General features: G+C 50.2%; 1 protein-coding gene across 2 annotated transcripts; it reads right to left on the reverse strand.

Annotated features, from left to right (window-relative positions):
• Positions 1 to 4787: 4787 nt before the first annotated feature.
• Positions 4788 to 18394, reverse strand: LOC117579703. 2 transcript variants are annotated; one of them, XM_034265698.1, is made up of 8 exons: positions 18244 to 18394; positions 9447 to 11415; positions 8808 to 9384; positions 6538 to 6726; positions 6310 to 6467; positions 5790 to 6236; positions 5404 to 5713; positions 4788 to 5346 (listed from the first exon to the last, which is right to left on the reverse strand). In XM_034265698.1, the coding sequence occupies exons 1-8, from the start codon at positions 18338 to 18340 to the stop codon at positions 5146 to 5148; spliced, it is 3948 nt and encodes a 1315-aa protein (XP_034121589.1). In that variant the 5' UTR covers positions 18341 to 18394; the 3' UTR covers positions 4788 to 5145. The 2 variants fall into 2 exon arrangements, with proteins under 2 accessions (XP_034121589.1, XP_034121596.1); XM_034265705.1 differs by lacking the exon at positions 18244 to 18394 and adding an exon at positions 14743 to 14763.
• Between the last annotated feature and the right edge of the window lie 1961 nt (positions 18395 to 20355).

Here is a 20355-nt window from a genome sequence, read left to right on the forward strand (position 1 = left end):
GCATGTCTTAGCTGCCGCATGGGCGTGTTTTCCGTGCGCTTGTGATCTTTGACTGGGCAGGGTATTTGATTGGAAAAATTCAGTGGAGCAGAAGGACAACGCCGCCTAGCGCTACAAGTCCATGTGCTGCTTGGTCAACAGATGCCGGCTGCTGCTGCTGCTGTTCACTGGGGTTTCGTTGGTTGGGGAGTGTCAGTCAGGTGAACCATTGACACATAATACATAAATAAAAGCAGATACAGATACTACCTGGCATTCGTACTCGTATTTGTACAGGTTACAATATTGTGCAGTCGACCGCAAATTAGTTTCAAATCTCCCGGGCTGCTGTTGCTGCGGTGTGGCAGGATCAACAAAGAGAGAGCATAGATAAATTCATGGATTCATCCATAGATATGTACTGGTTCTGGTCATATTTGTTCGAACCTCTCTCTGTTGTTTATGTGTTTATTTTTGCGTTTAATGCTTGCCAATTGCAGCTGCCCCACCGAGAGCAAACAAAAATATTCCCCCAAACGTTGGCGGGACTATCAAATCAAGTATACCACGCGCTGACCCCACCTCAAGGTTAACCGACCCGACCCCACAAAAATAGTAAAACAAATCCTGACCATGGTCAATGCCTGACATGCAGCCCGACTGACTGCCCTCTCTCTCTCATTCGTACCATACTGACACGCACAATAGGTAGCAGGAAGCGTTTGAATGATGTGTAGCTTCCACAGTAACATTTTCCACATCATTTTCAATGCATTGCAGTGAGAATGCCTGAGACAGCTGCCCAGTAAGGGGCATCTTTTGGTCGGATCGTTGGGGCTTGTTTTCTTAGTTGTTTTGTTTACGCGCTGCGCTGGACACATAATTTATTTTGGCTGCCTTGGATGTCCTTGCGTGTCTTCCTGTCTGTGGGTTGAGTGGGTTGAGTGGGGCCTGCCTGCTGGCTGTCAGCGCCTTGCAGATAAGCTGACTGCGAGAAATATGCTCGCCCGAATGCTCCCTAACGAATGTGCGAATAATGAGCAAATGGAAGGCGTAGCGAATGTGGTGCCCACAGATCCCCAGATCCACAGTCCTTCAGAGCCACACTCTGGGTCTATGTCCTGCCGAAGCGACCGCCAACAGACATAAATAAAACGCACTACATCGACTTTAATTGGTCACGCCGGCCCGTAAGGGAATCCGAATGGGAAAAGCGAACAGCGAACAGCGAACGCGGCTAAAACTTAGCGGCTTTACGGCTAGAGATGGTTGCCACGAACCCAAGTCACGACTCGAGAGGGGAGTTCCTTGTGCATTGTGGCTCTGCAATTAACTCGTGTTGTATCGCGCGACTTACATGGAGCACGCGCACATCCCCAGGAAAGCGGAGTGCCCTGCCACTGGTCCCTGTTTCGCTCTTTGCTTGCTGCTGGAGAGGATGTTAATATGGGCAACTGATTTATGTCTGCACAGAGACAGAGACAAGAGCAGAAGCAGTCGGTACACGCTACGGACGTGGCCATCTTCAGTAGCCGGCGCCAGACGCACGCGGCACATCCTTCATACTTCAACGTTCGCCAGCAACAACGAGCTGGCCGGCCCCGTATCTCAGTCTCTCCTTTTCTCCGTCTCCGTCTCCGTCTCTGGCCATGGCCCATGGCTTGCGTGGCTCATCGTCATCGTTGGCATTATAAATGATTTTAATAATTTGAAACGATTTGTTTAGTTCTGCATCAAGTCGGATAAACGTCGATGATTAATTAGCAGAGAAAGGCGAAGGCGAAGGCGAAGGCGATGGCGGATCCTTTTTGGTATCCACTTGGCATCGCATCCAAATTCAAATGTGAACCCAGTACACGCTCTTCCCCCTTCCTTCCCTTCGCATTGGCGTTTTCCTAATCAACTTTTTGGTTTCATCTCCGCTCCTCTTCTGTTTTTGTCGGTTTGGATGTGTTGTGTCTGTTGATGCCCCAAAAAGCGAAAATTAATTGGCGCCTCCGCGATTCCCGCTCTTCGTTAATTGATAAATGGTTGTTTTTGCGTGCAGCGGGAGGGAGGGGAATTGTTTGTGGCACTATCTGCTGCCGACATATGCAAATGTTGTTGCTCCCGTTTGCTTTTTTATTCCCCCGTTTGCTGGCTGGCCCAGAGAGAGCGATGTGTTATCATAAATGGGATTTGTCTACCTCATGCGCCGGCCGGGCTTCCTTCTTGGATTATTCCTGTGTTTGCCAGTCCGCCCCCAAATCAATTGGAGTAATTAAATTTACAGAAATATAATTATTTACACCATGCACAACCATTTGGGTTTGGGTGCCTGAACACACTCAACAAAACCAATTTATGCCAGAGATATGTACGTACATGTGTAAATATTTGCACTGAAATGCGAACAGAACTCAAATTGAAATTATTGTTAAAGGAATATCCCACAGCCACGAATATCCCTTGTTGCATGCAACTGCTTGCACTCCAACTCCTCTGCTCCGTGCCTCACTCTGTTGCTGCTTTGGCTCCGACCTCTGGCTCTGGCTCTGGCTCTGGCCATTTGTCTTGAATGCCATGCTGGCCAGCAGAACATTAATTCTAAAAATGTTTGGACATTAATTAGGACCACTCATTGGAGCCGGTGGTGCTGCAGGTCTCCACATAGATAAATAAATAGATGCAGATAGAGTATCCAACGTGTCCTGTTTCCGAGTGAGCATCTCTCACTTCGGGGCGGCAAAACGCAATTTGTCAGCACTCGCATTATTGACACATATAATCCATAATTGTCAACATTATTTGCCCAGCTTAATTCGAGCCAATAAATTGAACTGAAAAGAGTTGTGGCAGCAACACGAGCCTCGCCGAGTCCTTTCTGCGCCTCACCGCCCTCCGGCCATCAATTTATTCATTGTAATATCATTTCACTCTCTTTTTTTTGTTTTTTTTTTGTTTTCTTCCTGTCGACAATCAAATGTGGGAATTAATAATCGATCCAGGGGGGGGCATTTCATAATATTTTATTTCATCATGTTGCGGAGCCAAGCCAAGCCCTTGATTGTTTCATAATCCACAATTTGCATATGCAGATGGAATTTGTTATAAGTCGTAAAAAAGGGAGCAGGGATAAATTTCTGATAAATTATCATCTAATTAGATGGATTAAACTAATTTAAAATGCTAGTGAATATTGTTACACGCTGCCGGTAGGCGATGTTCCAGCATATGGATTGGATTTTAGTAGAAAATTTCTTTTCTTTTTTCTTTCTTACTTACGTAAATGCATTCAATAATTCATAGTTTTTATGCAACTTGAATACGAACTCTTAATCACATTTGCTGCTGCTGCTGCTGCTGCTGCTCCCATCTACTTGGTGGCACCTGCAAATGCGTTTCAATTACTTAGGATAATTAAACGAGTCCTACACTTTGCAGGCAAATGGGCAGGTGAATGGACAAGGATAATGAATGAATGAATGAATGGAAAAATGCAAAAAGCAGCTGCACCCATCGGGTGGATGACAGATGATGATGATGATTGTCTTCAAGGGACAATAAACATCAACTCACTTTGTGTCCGCATTATGTCAACTTTGTATCATATCGTGCGAGTATTTGCAAGAGAGTCCACATGGAAAACCCGTGGGGAAAACAGCTGCTGATTGAATGAGGCCTGCCGCTGCCAGGACGGATTAATAACCTCCTCGTCCACGCCCATGGAGGCATTGAAGCCCGAGGTGCTTATAGCATTATCCGGTAGAAGGCCAAGAAAAGCGAATTTCCCAAATAAATCTTGCTCCGCTTCAAGAAAATATTCCATCGCAATTTTTTCATTACTTCTCTTAGCGCCTCATCCTCCTCCTCTCCTGTTGTGTGTACCCTCGGCGAGTGGAGTATATTGATTTTGTCAGAGCTACAGGCGAGAATGTCCGCAGACCTGTTGGAACCTTGAAGATCGCATCTCTAAACCAACCGAAATCAATAGGCCAATAGGTACCCAAAGCTACGACTCCGATGATATACCCCGCACCTTGCCTGTTGTTGTTCCTTTTCTGCATAGTTTATGGGTGGAGGGGGGGGGTGAGTGGGTGTCGGGTGGACCAACGGATTTCCATATAAAAACAAATGGACGCTGCAAAGTTATAAATTTATTGCTTAACTTTAAAATACCACCGCCGCAGTGCAGCGCTCGAGACGGCGGCAAGCGGGAAAGGTCGAGGGAGCGAGAGGGAGAGGGAGAGCGTCAGTATTTCTCGCAATTACGAGTCCAGTGGCATCCAAGGGGGGGGGGGGGGGGGGGGGGGGGGGGGGGGGGGGGGGGGGGGGGGGGTGGGGCAAACAGGGAGGAAGCGACGGCTGCAGTGGCGGAAAGTTGCAAAAGCGTGCCGGAGGAAATGTGTTTTTCGCTGTGTCGAGTGTTGAGTGACTGCGAATAATTTATTAGCTGCGTGAAAAATAATTTATGCTGAGTTTTTTTCACCATCTTCTTGCCCTTGCTGTTGCATGCTGCAAACAGCGGCGGGACCGGGAGTCGTGGCCTGTTGGTCCATTTGCATCGTCGGTCATGGACTCGCAAGCCGATGCATCACAGCAGAGGCATTCAATCTAAATCAAAAAAACATTCAATCGCCGTTCGAGAGCCACTGCCTGCATGCGTGCGTGCGGTGGGTAACTCGGCTAAGCAGCACAGTTTTAGAGCAGCTGTGACATGGGTTTAGTGCGTGTAACAAGCGTGTAGAATGTTGTGCTTACAAATGTAGCTGCGGAGTAGAATGGATTTTACACTTGGTTCAAAAAGTATTCAGACACTGTTCTGATGCTTCGTTTAAGTTAAAATCTGGTACGTTTATTAATGTATAATTATTACTGGAATACGAATACGAATACGAATACGAGTACGATTACATTTTACATTTCACATTTTTAAAAATATGACGAGAATTGCAACAAGGGTTAAAGAATTTGCTACAGACTAAGCAAACGGCAGGCATCTCCTCTCCATGGCCCCTCCTCACATATCATCTTCCCCCATCTGCCATGTCTGGGACCCACGGATGCTACGTCTACGTCGGATTCGAATTCGAATTAAGGATTACGATTAGAGTTGGGCATGGTTAACTCGAGGAAGACAGGGGGGGGGACAGAGCACCGGTGAGCAGTGGAACGCGCTCTCGGAGCTCACTTTGTCTTGGCGCTCCGTAAATTCGATGCAGAGAGCACGGACCGTGGCGGAGGCGGGCGATCGAGGCTGTCCATGTGATGGCGACGCGACGGCGTCAACGTGGACGTCGACGTCTCGTTCTTGCGGCCCAGGCGACTCAGGGTGCTGGCACTGGTGGCTCCATTGTGCGGCGGCGGCTTGCGTGGCAGTGTAGACATCTGCAATGAGTGAAGATGCAGACCCAGAAGGTAAAGGGAATGCGACTGGGCACTCACCCGCTTGTTCTGCTCCTGGGAGTAGTTGATCTCGTAGCCCTCGCTGATGTGCTTGGGCTTCCAGGGGGCCAGCATTGACACGGACCTGGACACGGTGCGCGTCATGGGCTGGAGGGGTGGCGGCGGCTGCTGCTGCTGCTGCTTGCTGGCTCCACCCTTGCGGAGATCCTCGCGGGACACGGAGCGGCGACGCAGGTTGTATGGCTGTGGGATGTCGCCCACTGTGGTGGCGTGCAGGTAGACAACGCTCCGCTGGCTGTGAAGACTCGACTCGCCCTCGGTGCCCGAGCTCTCGGCAGGAAAGCGATCCCTGAAAAGAAGTTCCAGTCAGTTGCACTCTCTCTCTCTCTCTCTCTCTCTATCTCTCTAGGACTGTAAGGACTCACCTGCCGTAGCCGACATTTTCCTGGCCCAAGCTGGAGAGGAGTCCGCGACGCTCTGCACTACGTGCGGGCTTCGGTGGTCCCATCAGCGGGCGATCCTCGAAGCGCTGAACCCGCTGACCCTCCGCTGCCGACCTCTCCAGCGACATGGCTCTCTGCGTGGAGCTGCGCTTGTGCCGCTCCGCCGGCTCTGGCTCCGAGCCGCTCTCCGAGATGTCGTGCAGCTCGCGGGAGCGCGAGTAATGCCGCCGCTTGCGGAAATCCACCTCGTCGCTGCCGTTGTCCAGATGCTGCATCGAGCTGGCCCGCTGGCGACTGCTCACTGCCGATTGACTGCCCTGCGACTGGCCGGAGAGCGTGTGGCGATAGTCCCTCGAGGGCGGAGGTGGACTGCGGTCCAGATTATAGGCACTCTGCGAGTGCTTCGACTGGCCCAAAGACGGACGACTTCTGCGAATTGGATTGGATTGGATTGGAATGGATTTAGATGAGCTCTGTCTAGGGGCTGCTGCTGCAGGCATACCTGGGCATGCTGCTGGCCTTTGAGATGGTTGGCGGATTCGAGTCCAGATCGGTGTCGCCGAAGAAGCGCAGATTCTTGGCCGGGGCCGCCGTTGCATTCCGTTTGCTGCGCTTCAGGCTGGAGGTATTTTCACTGTGTCCATTGACAGACACATTCAGCTGAGGGGAATATGCAAATGGGACTTGATGATGCTCCATCCACAGTGATCGAAATGATGATCTAACTCACCTCCTTGGGACTGCTCTTGGCCCGGCGATCCAGTGACTTGAACCAGCTCGTCTTTTCCACCTTCACCGGTGTCGCCTCCTTGGCCTTCTGCGGCAGTTTCTTGGGCGGCTTGTCCGCCGAGCTGCGCTTCAGCAGCAGGGGACTAGCTTTGGGCGTGGACAGGCGGCGTCGCATCGAGATATCGATAGTCTGTTGGTGGAAGGGTTAACGGGGAAGGATTTATGCATTGCTTTCGCTTTCGGGTCAAAGGTTTGCGTCACTTGCAACAGGTTGTGGCCTATGTGGGGCAGGTGGCCTTTGCACACACACACACACACACACACAACCAACAAAAAAATAAACTTGTTTTGCCTTTTGTGAATGCGAGTCGGCAGTCGGCACTGTTTTTGGCCGGCCCAATGAAACTTTGGCCCACTTGCGGTTGAAACTGTATTAGGCAGGCAGACAGAGAGGGAGAGGGGGAACTCTGAGGCTGAGGCCTACTCGAGTGATTGGTTAAGGCCGCAATGGATATTGGATATTGGATATATGTACATAGATTAAAGGTTTCATTCTCCTTCGATTGCCCCGCTCTTAAACACAATTTCCACTAGACCATCGAATGTGGTGGAATGTCGCAGCACCCACTACATAATCAAGTATTCAAATAATAAGAAATAAAACCCAGAAATTCAGCGATCGATGCTCGAATATAGTTTATGGACAATGTTGGTTATGGCGGATGGGGGCCCATAAATAATCAAACAGAATTATTGACACAAATTTGTTCGTGGTTTCTTTTTCGGCATGTAGAATCTTTTGGGCGAATGAATGGCGAGGCACTTAACGATTTCTTTGGAAGACGGCACTTCGGGCGGCATTTTTTTATGAGCAGTCGGGCGGGGAATGAATAATGGCAACGCATTGTCCCAGAGATTGGGGCATGTATTTACCGCCAATCGTGGATGCCTTTTCCTTTTCCTCTCCGATCTCACACGCAGACATAATTTTTGACAACGGTCAGAGGCGGGGGAGGGCGGCCACACCTTTTCGAGCCTGAACAATGGACACAGTGTGTGTGTGCTCCTGCAGGATGAGGCATGCCGCACACTCTTAGACTTTGGTTTGGATTGAATTGTGCCGCCCCCACTTGGTACATCCGGCAGAAGGCAAACGGCAAACGGCAAAGCAGCGCAAAGTGGCAACATCCTCAAGCCGCTCTTAGACTTGGCCAAGAAATTCGCTCAAGCATTGCAAATTGGCTTGCAGCACGCAGTAGCTGCAGTGGCAGCATGTTGCATGTTGTGCAATATGGACGGCAAACACCTCGACAGTAGCTCAAATCGTTTTGGAATCCGAATTGGATTCGGGGCGCGAGTCTTAGCCAAAATCCCCCATGCCCCATGCCTCGCCCCCGATGTCTGTTGCTGTTGCTTTTGCTTTTGCTTTTGCTGTTTCTGTTTGTCGTTTCGCTGTCAGCTTTCTTAATTTGCGAGCAAGTGACAGACGGACAAACTGACTGAATGACAGACTGACAGCGGCTGCGTGGGCCCTGTTTCTACTTCTACTTCTACTTCTAGCCTCATCGCACCTCTCTCAGCCCTCAGCTCTGAGCTCTGAGCTCTGAGCTCTCCCATTTCCATCTCTGGCTTTAAGCCCCACTCTTGACGCTTTTGTTCTGGCTTGAAAATTTATACGACGCCTCGTCGCCTGAATAGTTTCGTGTTAACGTTTTTCGTTTCGTTTGCAATCTCTATTTGGCCAGTTGTCGTTTATTATTAAGGCACAGTCGCTGTCTCAGTCGCTGTCTCTGTCGCTGTCGAGTAAGTATTTCTTTATGGTCTTGACTGTTTTGATTAGGTGCGCGTATTCCATCCGCTGCGTAGCACAATCCGAGCCCAAGATGTGCCTCTAAGTGGACGTGACGTCTTGTCGTCTTGGCCTGCCACCATTTTCGGCCAGATTGAGACGAAGCGAGACGCCCACCCGACCTGGACTGCACGCCCATTGATGCCCCACCGACTTGAGCAGGAAGTGGACAAACACAAAGACAAAGACAAAGCAAAACAAATACCCCGAGCAGAGGGCCAGCATCGACGCAAGTCTTGATTAATTCGAAATTAATAATAGTCGGCCATGGGCAAATGATCGTCTGGGGAGGGTCTTGGTATCCGATCCCAACCAATGCCCATCCACGCGGGTGAATGAACTCTGTTTGCTCTCTTTGTGGCGCCATCAATTGGGCATTAGAGAACCCAAAAGGGTCGAGGGGATCTTGGGGTATGACTCACCTTTGGTTCGCGTGAGTTCTCCTCGGCTAAAGCCTGATGCTCACGGTAGCGCGAACGCATCTCCTCCTCTCTGACCATATAGCGTTCCCTCTCCTTTTGTTTTTCCTTGTCGCGGCGACTCAAGGTGCTGCTGTTGCTCTGACCATTGCTCAGGCGCTCCTTCTTGCCACTGGAGACGTTGCTGCCACTGCTGCGCCCGCTGCCGCCGTGGCTGCCACTTGCAGCGCCCGTGAACAGCTGCTTGACCTTCTCGAAGCCGCCCAACTTCTTGTTGCGCTTCAGCGTGCTGGAATCCTCGCGAGACTGAGACTGCGGCTGCGACTGGGAGCGGGACTGCGACTGCTGTTCGCGTCGTCGCAGCGTGCTGGTGGCCACCGGATACTTGTCCAGATGCGGATCAAAGTGGGAGCCATCGTCGATGGAGCGCTCCCTGTACACGTAGCTGTTCTCCCGCCTCAGACGTGCCGGGATGATGGCCTGCCGTTGCAGCTGGCGCTGCTGGGCGCTGTCGCGGCGCTCCTTCCGCAGAAAGGACTCGCAGGCCCGCATGTCATCGATGGCCGTGCGCTTGCGCCACCTGCAAACAAAGGGAAAACGAATTCTAAAGATGCCAAACAGAGAGAGAGAGAGTCCACTTACCTTGTGGTTAGATCCCCATTGAAGGACTCCTTGCGGAAGTCATTCTCAATGCCCGAATCGCCCTTGTCGAAGCTCCGCTGCTGCAGCTTGTCCCGCTTGAGGCTGCTCTGCCAATAGTCCTGCTGCTGCACCCCCGACTGCTGCTGCTGCTGGTGCTGGTTGGGGCGCAGCTCTGGCGAGGATCGGTACAGATCGGTGCCCGTCAGCTGCGAGTCGAGGCTCTTCGGCTCGTGCTCCAGCCTGTCCGCCGAGTTGTAGTCTCGTTCGCGCTCCCCAATCCGTTCGCGGTGCCGCGACTCGCGGATCTGTCCGTCCTTTTGGGTCTCCCGCACATAGGTCTCCTTGACGCCGCCGTGCCCGTCATCGTAGTACTTTGTGTGCCGATACCGCGAAGTCTTCTCCATCTTGGGCAGCGTGCCGTCCACCTGGGAGCGTTCCTGCTGCGCCGGATACTCATTGGACAGCTCCGTTGGCCGCGCTGCAACCCGCTGGAAGCGCTCTTCATCTCTCTCGGGACTCAGATAGACACGTCCTCGATCCCTCTCCCTCTCTGGCTGTTGCTCCACTCTGTTGTGGCGCTCCAGGGTGGCGGCTCCCTCCCCGAAGCGACGGGTGAGTATGCGGGTCTCCAGCTGGGCCCGCCGGTAGCCCAGCTCGTCCAGATACGGCGCGGGGCTGACGCTGCGTATCACGGGCACAATGGGCGGCTCGGGCCGCCGGGGCGGGTACTCGTCCTCGTAGTAGACCTTACGCGGCTCATAGCCCAGGCCCTCGTCCTCGTCGCTGAGGTTGCGGGGACTGAGCTGCTGCCAGGGCGAGGGCGAGTGCGAATGCGAGTGGCTCACCCGAGTGGGCAGCGGTGCTGCTCCTCCATTGGCGGTCGGGGAGTAGCTGCTCTGTCCGGGACTGTGCTGTGCCCTGTCGTTGGCCCGGGGTGGCCTGGCGGGGGCGAACTCCCGCTGCGGGGAGCGCATGTCCCGACCGAGAGGCGAACGCTGGCGGCTCTCTTCGAGCGGACTGTGGTCCAGCTGGGCGTAGGTGATGCCCTCGTTGGGCCGGATATAGGAGAAGCCCGGCTGACTGATGTAGGGCTGCGGGGAGAAGCGCTCCATGGACAGACGCTTCACCAGTCCGTCCACGGTGCGTCCCTTGGTGAGGGGCAGCCGCTCGGCCGGCTGCTGGGAGCTGTGCATGTTCTCGTTGGACTTGGCCCTCAGGGTATCGATGCGGTCGCGTATGCCCGCCGATATGGAGGCGGAGAAGGTGTTGCCTCCGGCTGCTGGCTCTCGCTTTAGTAGGGAGGCGTCTGGTTCCACCTGGGAGCGGCTGCGGTTGAGCAGTTCGCTCAGTCCCGACTCATCCTTCTCCCGGAGTGTGACCGCGTCCGACTTGCGCCTCTCGCGCTCCCTGAAGTAGTCCTTCTCGAAGAAGTCCTCCCTCTGGGCCTGCTCGATGATGGGACTCAGCTGCTGCTTGGAGGCGCTGCCCGTGGCTGTGGCACTGCCAGCAGATGCTGCCTCTGGCCTCTTGGTTACTCTGCTCTCGGGCCTGCGCCCGCCCACATCACTCTTGCTGCGCACTAGACGCCTGGCGCCGCCGTCCTCGAAGCGCGGATCCCGCTCCAGCTGGTTGACATTCGAGTCGCTCTTCCGGCTGAAGAGGCCGAAGATCGAGGGCCGCTTGCCTGCTGGCTTCTTGCTGGAGGCGTCGCTGGCACTCCTGGCCACCGGTTTGCCCTTCTTCCTGCGCGTCGGCAGCGAGTGGAACCTCTGGGCGTCGCTCTGGCGCTTCTGTTTGCTCCTGAAGTTGGATATATTCTCCCTGTCGCCGTTCTCCGCCTTGCTGTGATGCCTGCCCGCCTGGGCAATGACCAACGCTGCCTCCTTCCTTATGTCCGCTGGATCAATGTCCGGCGGCAGTTGATGGTAGCTCGGCCCTTGGCTCGATTCGTATTCGCTGGGACGTTTGCCTGCAAGAGAGAAGAGAGTTGTTTTAGTTAGTTCCTCGAACTAGTTGTAATGACAAATTAGCACATTAGCCAGCCAGCCAGCCAGCCAGCCAGCCAGCTGGCGAGGCGATGATGTAATATCTGCCATGGCAGCCGCCACAGTTTCAGCCACAAGTGTGAATTGGCCACAGCTGGCTGCTAAATAAGGCAAACCCCCTACCACCATCCCCACCCCCTCCCGACCACTTGTCCAATTCCGTTTGAGTCCAACAATGGATGTGGCCCACGTCTGCAGCAGCAGCAGCAGCAGCAGCTTGTCGGTCTCTTGGAACGGGGACTGGACTGTGATGTGCTCCGATGTGTGCCGATGTGTGGTTGGGGGGGATGCGTGGGGAACGCTTACTCTGTAATCGGTGGCTGTAAGCGCTAATGGCCCATTGAAGAAGAGGATTGCGCTGCCCGTTGATCTATCATCAGTCTGCAGTCAGTCTTCAGTCGGTTCTGTTCTGCCGAGGGAATGTATCTCATAGAGATTCTTCTTCCACTTCCTCACTTGTTGTTTTGTTTTTTGTTCTTTCATAATCATTATTATTATTATTTAATACGCCGAAAACAACAGCAAAAACCACAAAACAACACCGCACAGAACTGAGAGAACAGAGAGAATGAAAAAGAAAAGAAAAACGTGCCACAGAACGAGCAAAACTAGATTTGATTTTTGTGTTGTTGCTTTTTTTTTCCAGGCCAAGATGCGTGATCTCTGCTCTGGCAGTGAGCCAGGTAGACCCTTTGGAGATGCCAACACGCTGCTGAGGAATCTTTCGTACATTTCTTCAGAGACCACCCGCCAAAGGGGTCTGACCTTGTCTCTAGATCAACTCTAGATTCAGTCTCGGGCAGGTCTCCAGCTGGTGGCTGGTGGCTTGACCATTCACCTGCACAACCTGTCACATTTATGGGCAGCTCACAAACCGCTCCCACATTCGCTTCGATTCGTGGCGCAGCCAGCAACCAAATGGCAAAAGTGACACCGATGTCTAATCGAAGCTCAAACAACAATGAATAATGACAGAGCTGGGCGTGTCGTGTGCCAAATTGGTTTAGGCCAAATGGGATTGAGAAATTGAACAGATCGAGAGAACAGAACATAAATATATAAAGAGGGAATTTCAATGGTTCGACTCGGAGTTTGGCGAAGGTGGGGATCAGGTGCTGGGAGTGGATAAGCCAAAGGCATTCCACACTCCATTCTTCAGCGCATACACTCGTATGTGGCATCTCTTTGCCATCAGCTGTCTGTCAAGGCAGTATATGTGTCAAGGTGAAATGTTGCACCAGCAGGGGCAGCTGCGATGCGATCATGATGGTTACAAGGTTTCGTTTTGTCGAGAAGGCACATCATCGCACATCTCATGCTCATTCCATTTCAGCTGGGGGCGTTTTCTGTTCGTTTCTTCGTTTTGTTTTTGTGGAGGCAACAGGAAAACATAAATTCGCACTAAGCGACAGCATAGCTCCGAAGCTCCGTAGCTCCGTGGCTTGTAGCCGAATCTCTGAAACTAAATTCAATGTCGGTTAACCGTAAACCGTCGTTTCTCAGAGTCTCTGCAACAATGAGTGGCCGCTGCCGCTGCTGCAGTTGATTGATTACCAACGGTGCAAAAGGCAAAGGCGCTGAAAGCCATTCATTAATCTAATCATTGATCCAGTTAATGCAATGCCACGCCAGCTACCAGCTATCCATGGAGCAGCTATGATCCTTTGCTTGATCTTGATCATCCCATTCCATGCTGAACCTTTTTGGTTTTTTCGCCGATGATTTTGGTAGAGTTTTGCGGTAAAAGATTTCTGATCCACTTTTGGCAACTGGTCTCCGTTAGTGTTTGGCCCCCGGGTGCCTTCGGTTCCGGTTTCGGGCTGTGGTTGCACGTAATTTGCTTGTCGTGATAGCCAAGGTGAGCCTCCACTCTGCCGCATGCCGCATGCCGCATGCCACAAAACACACTGACCAACTTTGAGCACCAGCAAAAAATAAGGCACGTAAGAAAAACCAACAGAAATCAACAGAAACTCATATAAATAATGAAATCTGCGCTTTGTGGCACGACTTTCACTTGCCACAAGTGGTTTTCTTTATTTTTGTCTGTTTTTGGGCAGGCTGAGCTGATGGAAAGGGGGGGGGGGGGGGGGGGGGGGGGGGGGGGGGGGGGGGGGGGGGGGGGGGGGGGGGGGGGGGGGGCAGGGTCCTGTTTGTCGATGGTTTTACCTTAGTTTAATGATACAACGCGGTAATTGTCTGTCAATGATGATGATGATGATGCGACGACCTCAACTTCGCTTCATTAGGAGCAACCACAAAGACACAGCCAGCAGCCCCCAACCCACAAGAGATAGCAAAACGTTTTAGTTGGCAAAATGCTTTATCCCCTGCCGCCGCTGCTGCTGCTGGCCATGTCAGTGACAAGATAAGGTCGAATCGAACGTCTGCTAAATGGAGAATTCGCCCGCATTCTGCGCCCGTGGCCCAGCTCTACGTCTGAGGATGGGTTCGGTCTGGGCTCTGTGGCATGCACAAAGATGTGCCTTGGGTTGCCATGGGGTATTTCAATTAACCGCCAGCGCACTTTCGATTTCGTTTAAGAAGCTGCCTTGGCCTAGGCCTAGACCCTGGCTCTCTTTTATCTATAGCCCCCTGCGACAGGCCGCATTTATTTTGTGCATGGAAAATAATTTAATGCTCTTCGCTGCTAATCGTCTGCCCCTGTCTGTTCCTGGCTCCTGCAGCTAATCACATCAAAAGCGGCGCAGCGTCCTTGAGACTGCGCCTCGAGTATGCAAATAGGCGTGTTGCATTGACATGATCCCCCTACACCGCTACCACCACCGCCCCTGCCCATGCTCCCGCCGATGCAACTGCAGGCTGAAACCCAATTAAAATTGCTGGCTGCCTGCCCACCCCCATTCCAGAATCGATTTCAGGTGGCGCGAGGAAAGGGGAGACAAAAGACTCGGGCGACAAACTCGTTTCTCCCTCGGCAAAAGCAAGAGAGAGGGCGGGCAAGAGAGAGCGGAGAGCGGAGAGTGGAGAGCGGAGAAGCTGTCAACGAAAAGACACGAAAAATACACACAGAAAACATTTCAAGTTAAAGAGCTCTAAAAATAATCTGCGACTCATTTCAATACACATTTCGATAAACAAATGACGCAATCCGCGTCTGCAATTTGCGTTTTCCCCTCTTTACTTTATATTTGTTGTGTATTTGCGACAACTGAAGTTGATCTGCGGATTGATCGACAACTCCATTCACCCGAAATTGAACCAAAATTAAATTCTTAACACACACGCACTCGAGGGGACTCGGGGAATGGGTACTCTATACTGGCAATGCCCATCAGGCTGAGAACCCGACTGCGTCCAATATCAGCCAGAGACTGAAAGCAAGGCACTGAAAGCAAAGCCCAAGTCGACGCCAACGACGACGTTGACTGACTGCCTACGCCAATCCAATGTCATTGCGACCAAAAGCCAACACAGAGCCAGAGCCAGAGCCAGAAAATAGTGCGAAATTTGTGGGCAGGCAAGGCAAATGCCAAAAGCTGAGAGCTGCGAGACTTATTAATTAAGTTTGCTCTGGGGAGCAGAGCACAGAGCGCAAGCAAAACAAAATGATGTATGCAAATGATGTATTAATAAAAAAGCATAAATGGCATTTTAATAGTGGCCTTCCCAGAGCCCAAAGATGGCACGAGCAAGAGCAGACCCACACAGACAGGCGGACAGAAAGGCAGGCACAAAAAATAACCAGTCGACTCTTTGACAAAGTTCGCACTCGGGCAAATCAAATGTGGAGCTGTGGAGCTGTGGAGCTGTGTGGAGTAGCAGTAGCGAATCGAGAGTAGGAAACGTAGCAAATCTCATAATAATGACTTGCTCATTGCCTAATTAAATTAATTAATTAAATGTGTATGATCTCATTAAGGCGCAGGCACTCGCTCGCTCGATGGCTAGCTGGCAGCTGCCACATAATGGGGGGAAATGTTGTGGCATACGGAGAAATGGTGAGAGCACCTATTACGCAACTGTGGCAACTGTACCTTGCGTCTGAAGCCTGAAGCCTGAAGCTGTAGCTGTAGCTGAAGCTGTGGATCTGTGACTGAACCAGAAACTGTCCTCCTTCAAGCCCACGCTTCTACTTGAAGTAACGCTGTGTGGACTTGTTCTCGCTTAACGCTTTTTTAATCGCCCATGAAAATTATGTCATCGACATCGCCATCTCAGCTACCCAGATACACGTTCCGACACACACGCACACACGCACACACACAGAGACACACAGACACAGACACCTGCTGTAAGGCTGTTCGAGACAGAAAGTCGTCTCTGGCTGTAAGGACATTTCCAGATTGGCATAAGGAGATGGAAAACAACTTTGTAACTGGCAAAAGTGCATTTAGCCAGCCAACAGACCTGCGACTTGCTCTAGCCAAATTTGTCGCTCCGCAAGGTTGAAGCTGCATAATCGAGGCTTGCCTGTACCAGGCACTCGCCGAGCAGCCTCAAATTAGTCGTCTTTCGGTTTATTTCTCTCGTTTTACAGTCAACAACTTTGACTTTTGACTGCACTGTAATTTAGCCGTAAATTCACATGTTAACTTGTGTGCTGAGTGGAGTGTAGTGAAAAATGCTGCCTTGTGTGGTGTGCCCAGCGGGCGAATCATTTTCCTTCTTCCATCATTTTCTGGTTTGCGGATTTTGCTGCTTGCTGCTTGCTGCTTTGTTGCGTCAAAATTAAATCATCATTAAGTCTGTGCTTTACACATAATTGCTTTAATTTGCATGCCAAAATAGCTAAGAAAGAGAGACTGAAATTCGTTTTACAAGTTGGGGGATTCAATTAAGCTAAACGCTTGTGACAGATGGCCAAAAAGTAAGGAAACATTTCACATATCACATGGGCTCGTAATTGCATTTACAAATTGTGTAGATCTCCCTTCAAAGTAGCCCCCGTGGCTACTGCTTCTTATACCGAGGAGCTGCCATTAAATGAAGGTTAATGGATGATATTTGTACAACACAAATTGAGCTACTGGCAACTCCAATTAAACTGCTAATTAAAACCAATTTAATCCCATTTGTAGAATGACATAACGATGAATCCACCACGACAGAAATCACAGAATCTGAGGCAGATTGGCTCAATCTTTGTTACATTTTTTGGTCCGACCTCGACCAGCAGCAGCATTTAACTGAACAAATTCAGAAATTGCAATTAAATACGTTAGCGTCCAGTCAATTAACTATCGCGGGGGTAACCGAAATGGCAGGCAACATGAAATTCTGGTCCATAGCCATTTTGGCCAAAGCCAAACAACCGACACACACTAGACACTTTCAGTTTAGCCATAAGGACGTACGAGTATGGTTAATTAGCAATGGAAATCCATGAGGAAATGCCAACAGCCGGCAGAGAGTGAGCTCGAGTACTCCGTATGGCCATTGGCTGGCAATACTCAAGTTTGGGGGGAGACCCCAGAAAGGCAGAGAGTCAGACAGTCAGACAGTCAGACAGATCGGAGGTGAATGGCTGAGACTTGCAGTCTAAATAATTAACATTTGTGCAGGTTTTGTCATAATCAATTTTTAATTTCTCCATTCCCCACAGGAAAAAGATCACGACGACAGTTGCCATAAATTCCAGCCAGCTATGAAATAAATCCCATGTCGTTGCTGTCTCTGCTGCCAGACATAATCATAACAATAATAATATAGTCGAAGCCAAGTGGCTCTTGGTCTTGCTCTTGGTCTTTGTCTGTCTCTAGCTCTGGGGTCCACCTAGTTGTCTGTCGGATGTCCGACTGAGAGATGTGCAAAGTGATACTGCAGCTGGCTCTCTGCTCTCTTGCGTTTGCTCTCAGAGCTAGTTGTTACTGCTGCTGCGACTCGTAATGCCTTATAAAATATCAACTTATTTTAAATAGTTATATGAGGCTATGGGAGTAGGGGGACAGCTCTCCACTTTGTCTTGGAGTGACTGTGAGTGCGAGTGTGAGTGTGCATCTGTGTGTGTGATGATTATTCTCAAGGTAAACTACATTTTATTGTTGAGAGGCGGCTTTTGTTATTATTATTATTTTTATCGCTTTTGGCATTCGTTCTGGCTTTATTCGCCCACTACCAGCACGAGGTTTCTTTTTGTTTTTCTTTCTTTTTTGCTCCCCAGCCATACGGAAAACCTTACAATATGTTTTTTTGCACTAAATGAAGGAAAACTTCAAGAGTTTCTCAACGTTAGGCAAGCGAAGAGGGAAAGCCTCTGGGCCCATCCATCCATCAAGACTTTGTGTTAGAACTCACAACTACTCACTGGGGCCGACTGACAGACTGACCAAGCCAATGAGTGTGGGCTGCCGGCCTCGGCACACCACACAAAGAATTAAAGGCCACAAATGGTGGGGTAGCTACACCCTACAGTTTGTTTAAGTAATGCAAATAGCTAACTTTTGCAGCTAACTTCACTGCAAAAAGAATAAAATGTAGTTGATGAGACACTCTTAATTTTTGACACTCTGCAAATAAACACAAATGCCCTTTGCTAGGGTATGTATATGTATGGCTCTTGGTTAGTGATTTGTTTTGTTGCTGCTTGGATCCGTTATTGATGAGTTTTCTTTGGCTGGTCTTTTGCTTAGAGTATCATTAGAGAGAGAGAGAAGTTCGTGTTGTTTTTTGCTTTTTGCTTTTTGCTTTTGATGATGCGCATGTTGGTTATTTACTAGCAATTGGGGTTACGCTGTGCGAGGGAGTTGGATTCCTTATGAACACACACACACACACACACACACACTGACCTATCCGCTTCACGTGCACATCCCGGTTGAAGCTGACGCGTGGTCCTCCATTTGTTGCTGTTGCTGCTCCAGATTGCTGTTGCTGTTGTTGTTGCATCTCAGTATATTTGCGGTGATTTGCTCTCTCTTGTTTTGTATTTGTTCTCTACCTTTCTGTCTCTTTGTTTCTCTTGTCTGTCTTTGTTACTCTCTCTCCTTTTGGGCTATCTTCTCTATCGGAAGAATTCGAAGCCCTAAGTGAACTTTCTGTGCGACAGTCTCATCGAGCTGCTTGAACTGCTTCTCGCATTTTCCATTTAAGCAGGGAAATTGAAATTGTTTTTAGCTGCAAGAAGAAACAATTCTCAGATATATAAGCATCTATTCTCTGTGCGGGGGATTTCACTGTTTGGGTTTGTTATTTGTTGTGTTTGTTATTTTGATCTGATTATCTGATTATCGTACTTATTATCCAGCTCGCGTTAAGAGCGCAGCTCGCTGTTAGACTTTTTACTCCACTTTACTCCTCTTCCTCGTGTTTGGTTTTAGTTTTAGTCAAACTTGTATTTATTTTGTATTTGTTTTAGCTGTAGTTATGCTAGATCTGGCTTAGGTACGTGTCCGCTTGGCGAGAGAAAGTGTTGTTACAATTAAATCATATTTGTTAACAAAAGGAACGTAGAAAGACAGAGCGCAGAAAGCAAAGTAAAGGTATTATAATATGCATTAGGATTCCCGTAAGAATGGTAAATAATATTATACAGTCTTTCTTCAATTGTTTGTTGTGCATGACAGCAGTCAAAAGAATAATTGCCAATTAATTTGTATTCTTATTTCAATTCTGATTCTGATTCTGATTCCCACTCTGACTGATCCCTCAGTTTCGGGTGTGGGCCACGACCAATCGAATCGCGTTTTTATGTATTTTTGTTCCATTTTTTGTGGTTCTTTTTCTCGGACAATTACAAAAATAGACACACGACCGAGGGTGCTTGGTGCTTGGTGCTGCATACGAGATTCAAATTCGATTTGCCATTGTCACAGAGAGCGGACCAGACCAGACCACAGCAGAGCGAGGCAGAAGGAGAGGGCAGAGGTACGGAGTATAGGACTCGCCAGGCGAGTTTTCCAGAGTGCTCTGCCCCGAGGAGTGGAGAAAACTGTAGAAATATTGATTGCGATTAAGCAAACGCGATAATATTCATATTTGAATGCGAGAGCACACAAACAATGCACCACGCCCGAGGGGGAACTTCGGACTAGCCCTACAGTCCTCCCCTGCTACAGCCTGCCCCTGCCCCTGCCCCTGCCGCGAGTGGATCCCCCAGAAGAGCGTCCAGTTTAGACAACAGCGCCCCATAGACACGCACACCCACCACCAACGCGCACACATGCACAGACTGCGACTGGACGCGGGCATGGCAAATCCTGAATACCCTTCAGAGATCACAGGACACAGAAATCACTGAGAGCTTCGCCAGTCTCAAAGCATGACTGGGAAGCGCGGTAATGTGTGCAAAATGCACGTCTATTATGGCACCTGGACAAGCACTGGGACAGCTATCGAAAAGGAGACCAGAGCAGACCACTTGGTCGCTTGGTCATTCACTTACTGGCTTACTTACAGGACAGGCCGAAGCCAGGCTCAGACTACTCCTAGGCCTTTCCGCTCTAACAAGCACAATCGCCCGGCTAGACATCAATGGCAACATTGTCTGTCTGATCATGGGCACCGCTGGACACGGGGCCAGGCTCCTCGGCCTCGGCCTCGGCCTCGGCCTCCATGCCACGCCATTGCCGGCCTGAGCGGGGTAGAGGGTAACAAAAAACGCTGCAAGCTGCCAATAAAAATCCTTTACCATATAATTTGAGTGCGCATGCGTGCGCCCTGACTTTGATGGGAAGCTGAAGCTGCAGTTGGAGTTGGAGTTGGAGTTGAAGCTGTAGACTTGGCAGATGCCGATGTCTGATTCCTGATTCCTGATGCCGATTGCTGAGCGTTGATTGCGCCATGAACGTGATTTGTTTGTAAACACGCATTATTAAGGTGTAATAAACATAAAATTTGTATCGCTTCGCGGACCTTGGAGTCTCAGTCGGATTCGTAGATGGAGTTGGAGTTGGACCACTCGA

The sequence above is a fragment of the Drosophila guanche genome, unplaced genomic scaffold (assembly GCF_900245975.1).
Source record: "Drosophila guanche unplaced genomic scaffold, DGUA_6, whole genome shotgun sequence".
NCBI lineage: Eukaryota > Metazoa > Arthropoda > Insecta > Diptera > Drosophilidae > Drosophila > Drosophila guanche.

Bases quoted from the DNA above. Each gene is read 5' to 3' on its own strand.
- LOC117579703 (XM_034265698.1), bottom strand. From the start codon at position 18,340: ATGCAACAACAACAGCAACAGCAATCTGGAGCAGCAACAGCAACAAAT. The intron at 11,416-18,243 runs GTCAGTGTGTGT...TCTCTCTTGCAG, and splicing joins TGTGCACGTGAAGCGGATAG to GCAAACGTCCCAGCGAATAC. The intron at 5,347-5,403 runs GTGAGTGCCCAG...CACTCATTGCAG, and splicing joins CCCAGGAGCAGAACAAGCGG to ATGTCTACACTGCCACGCAA.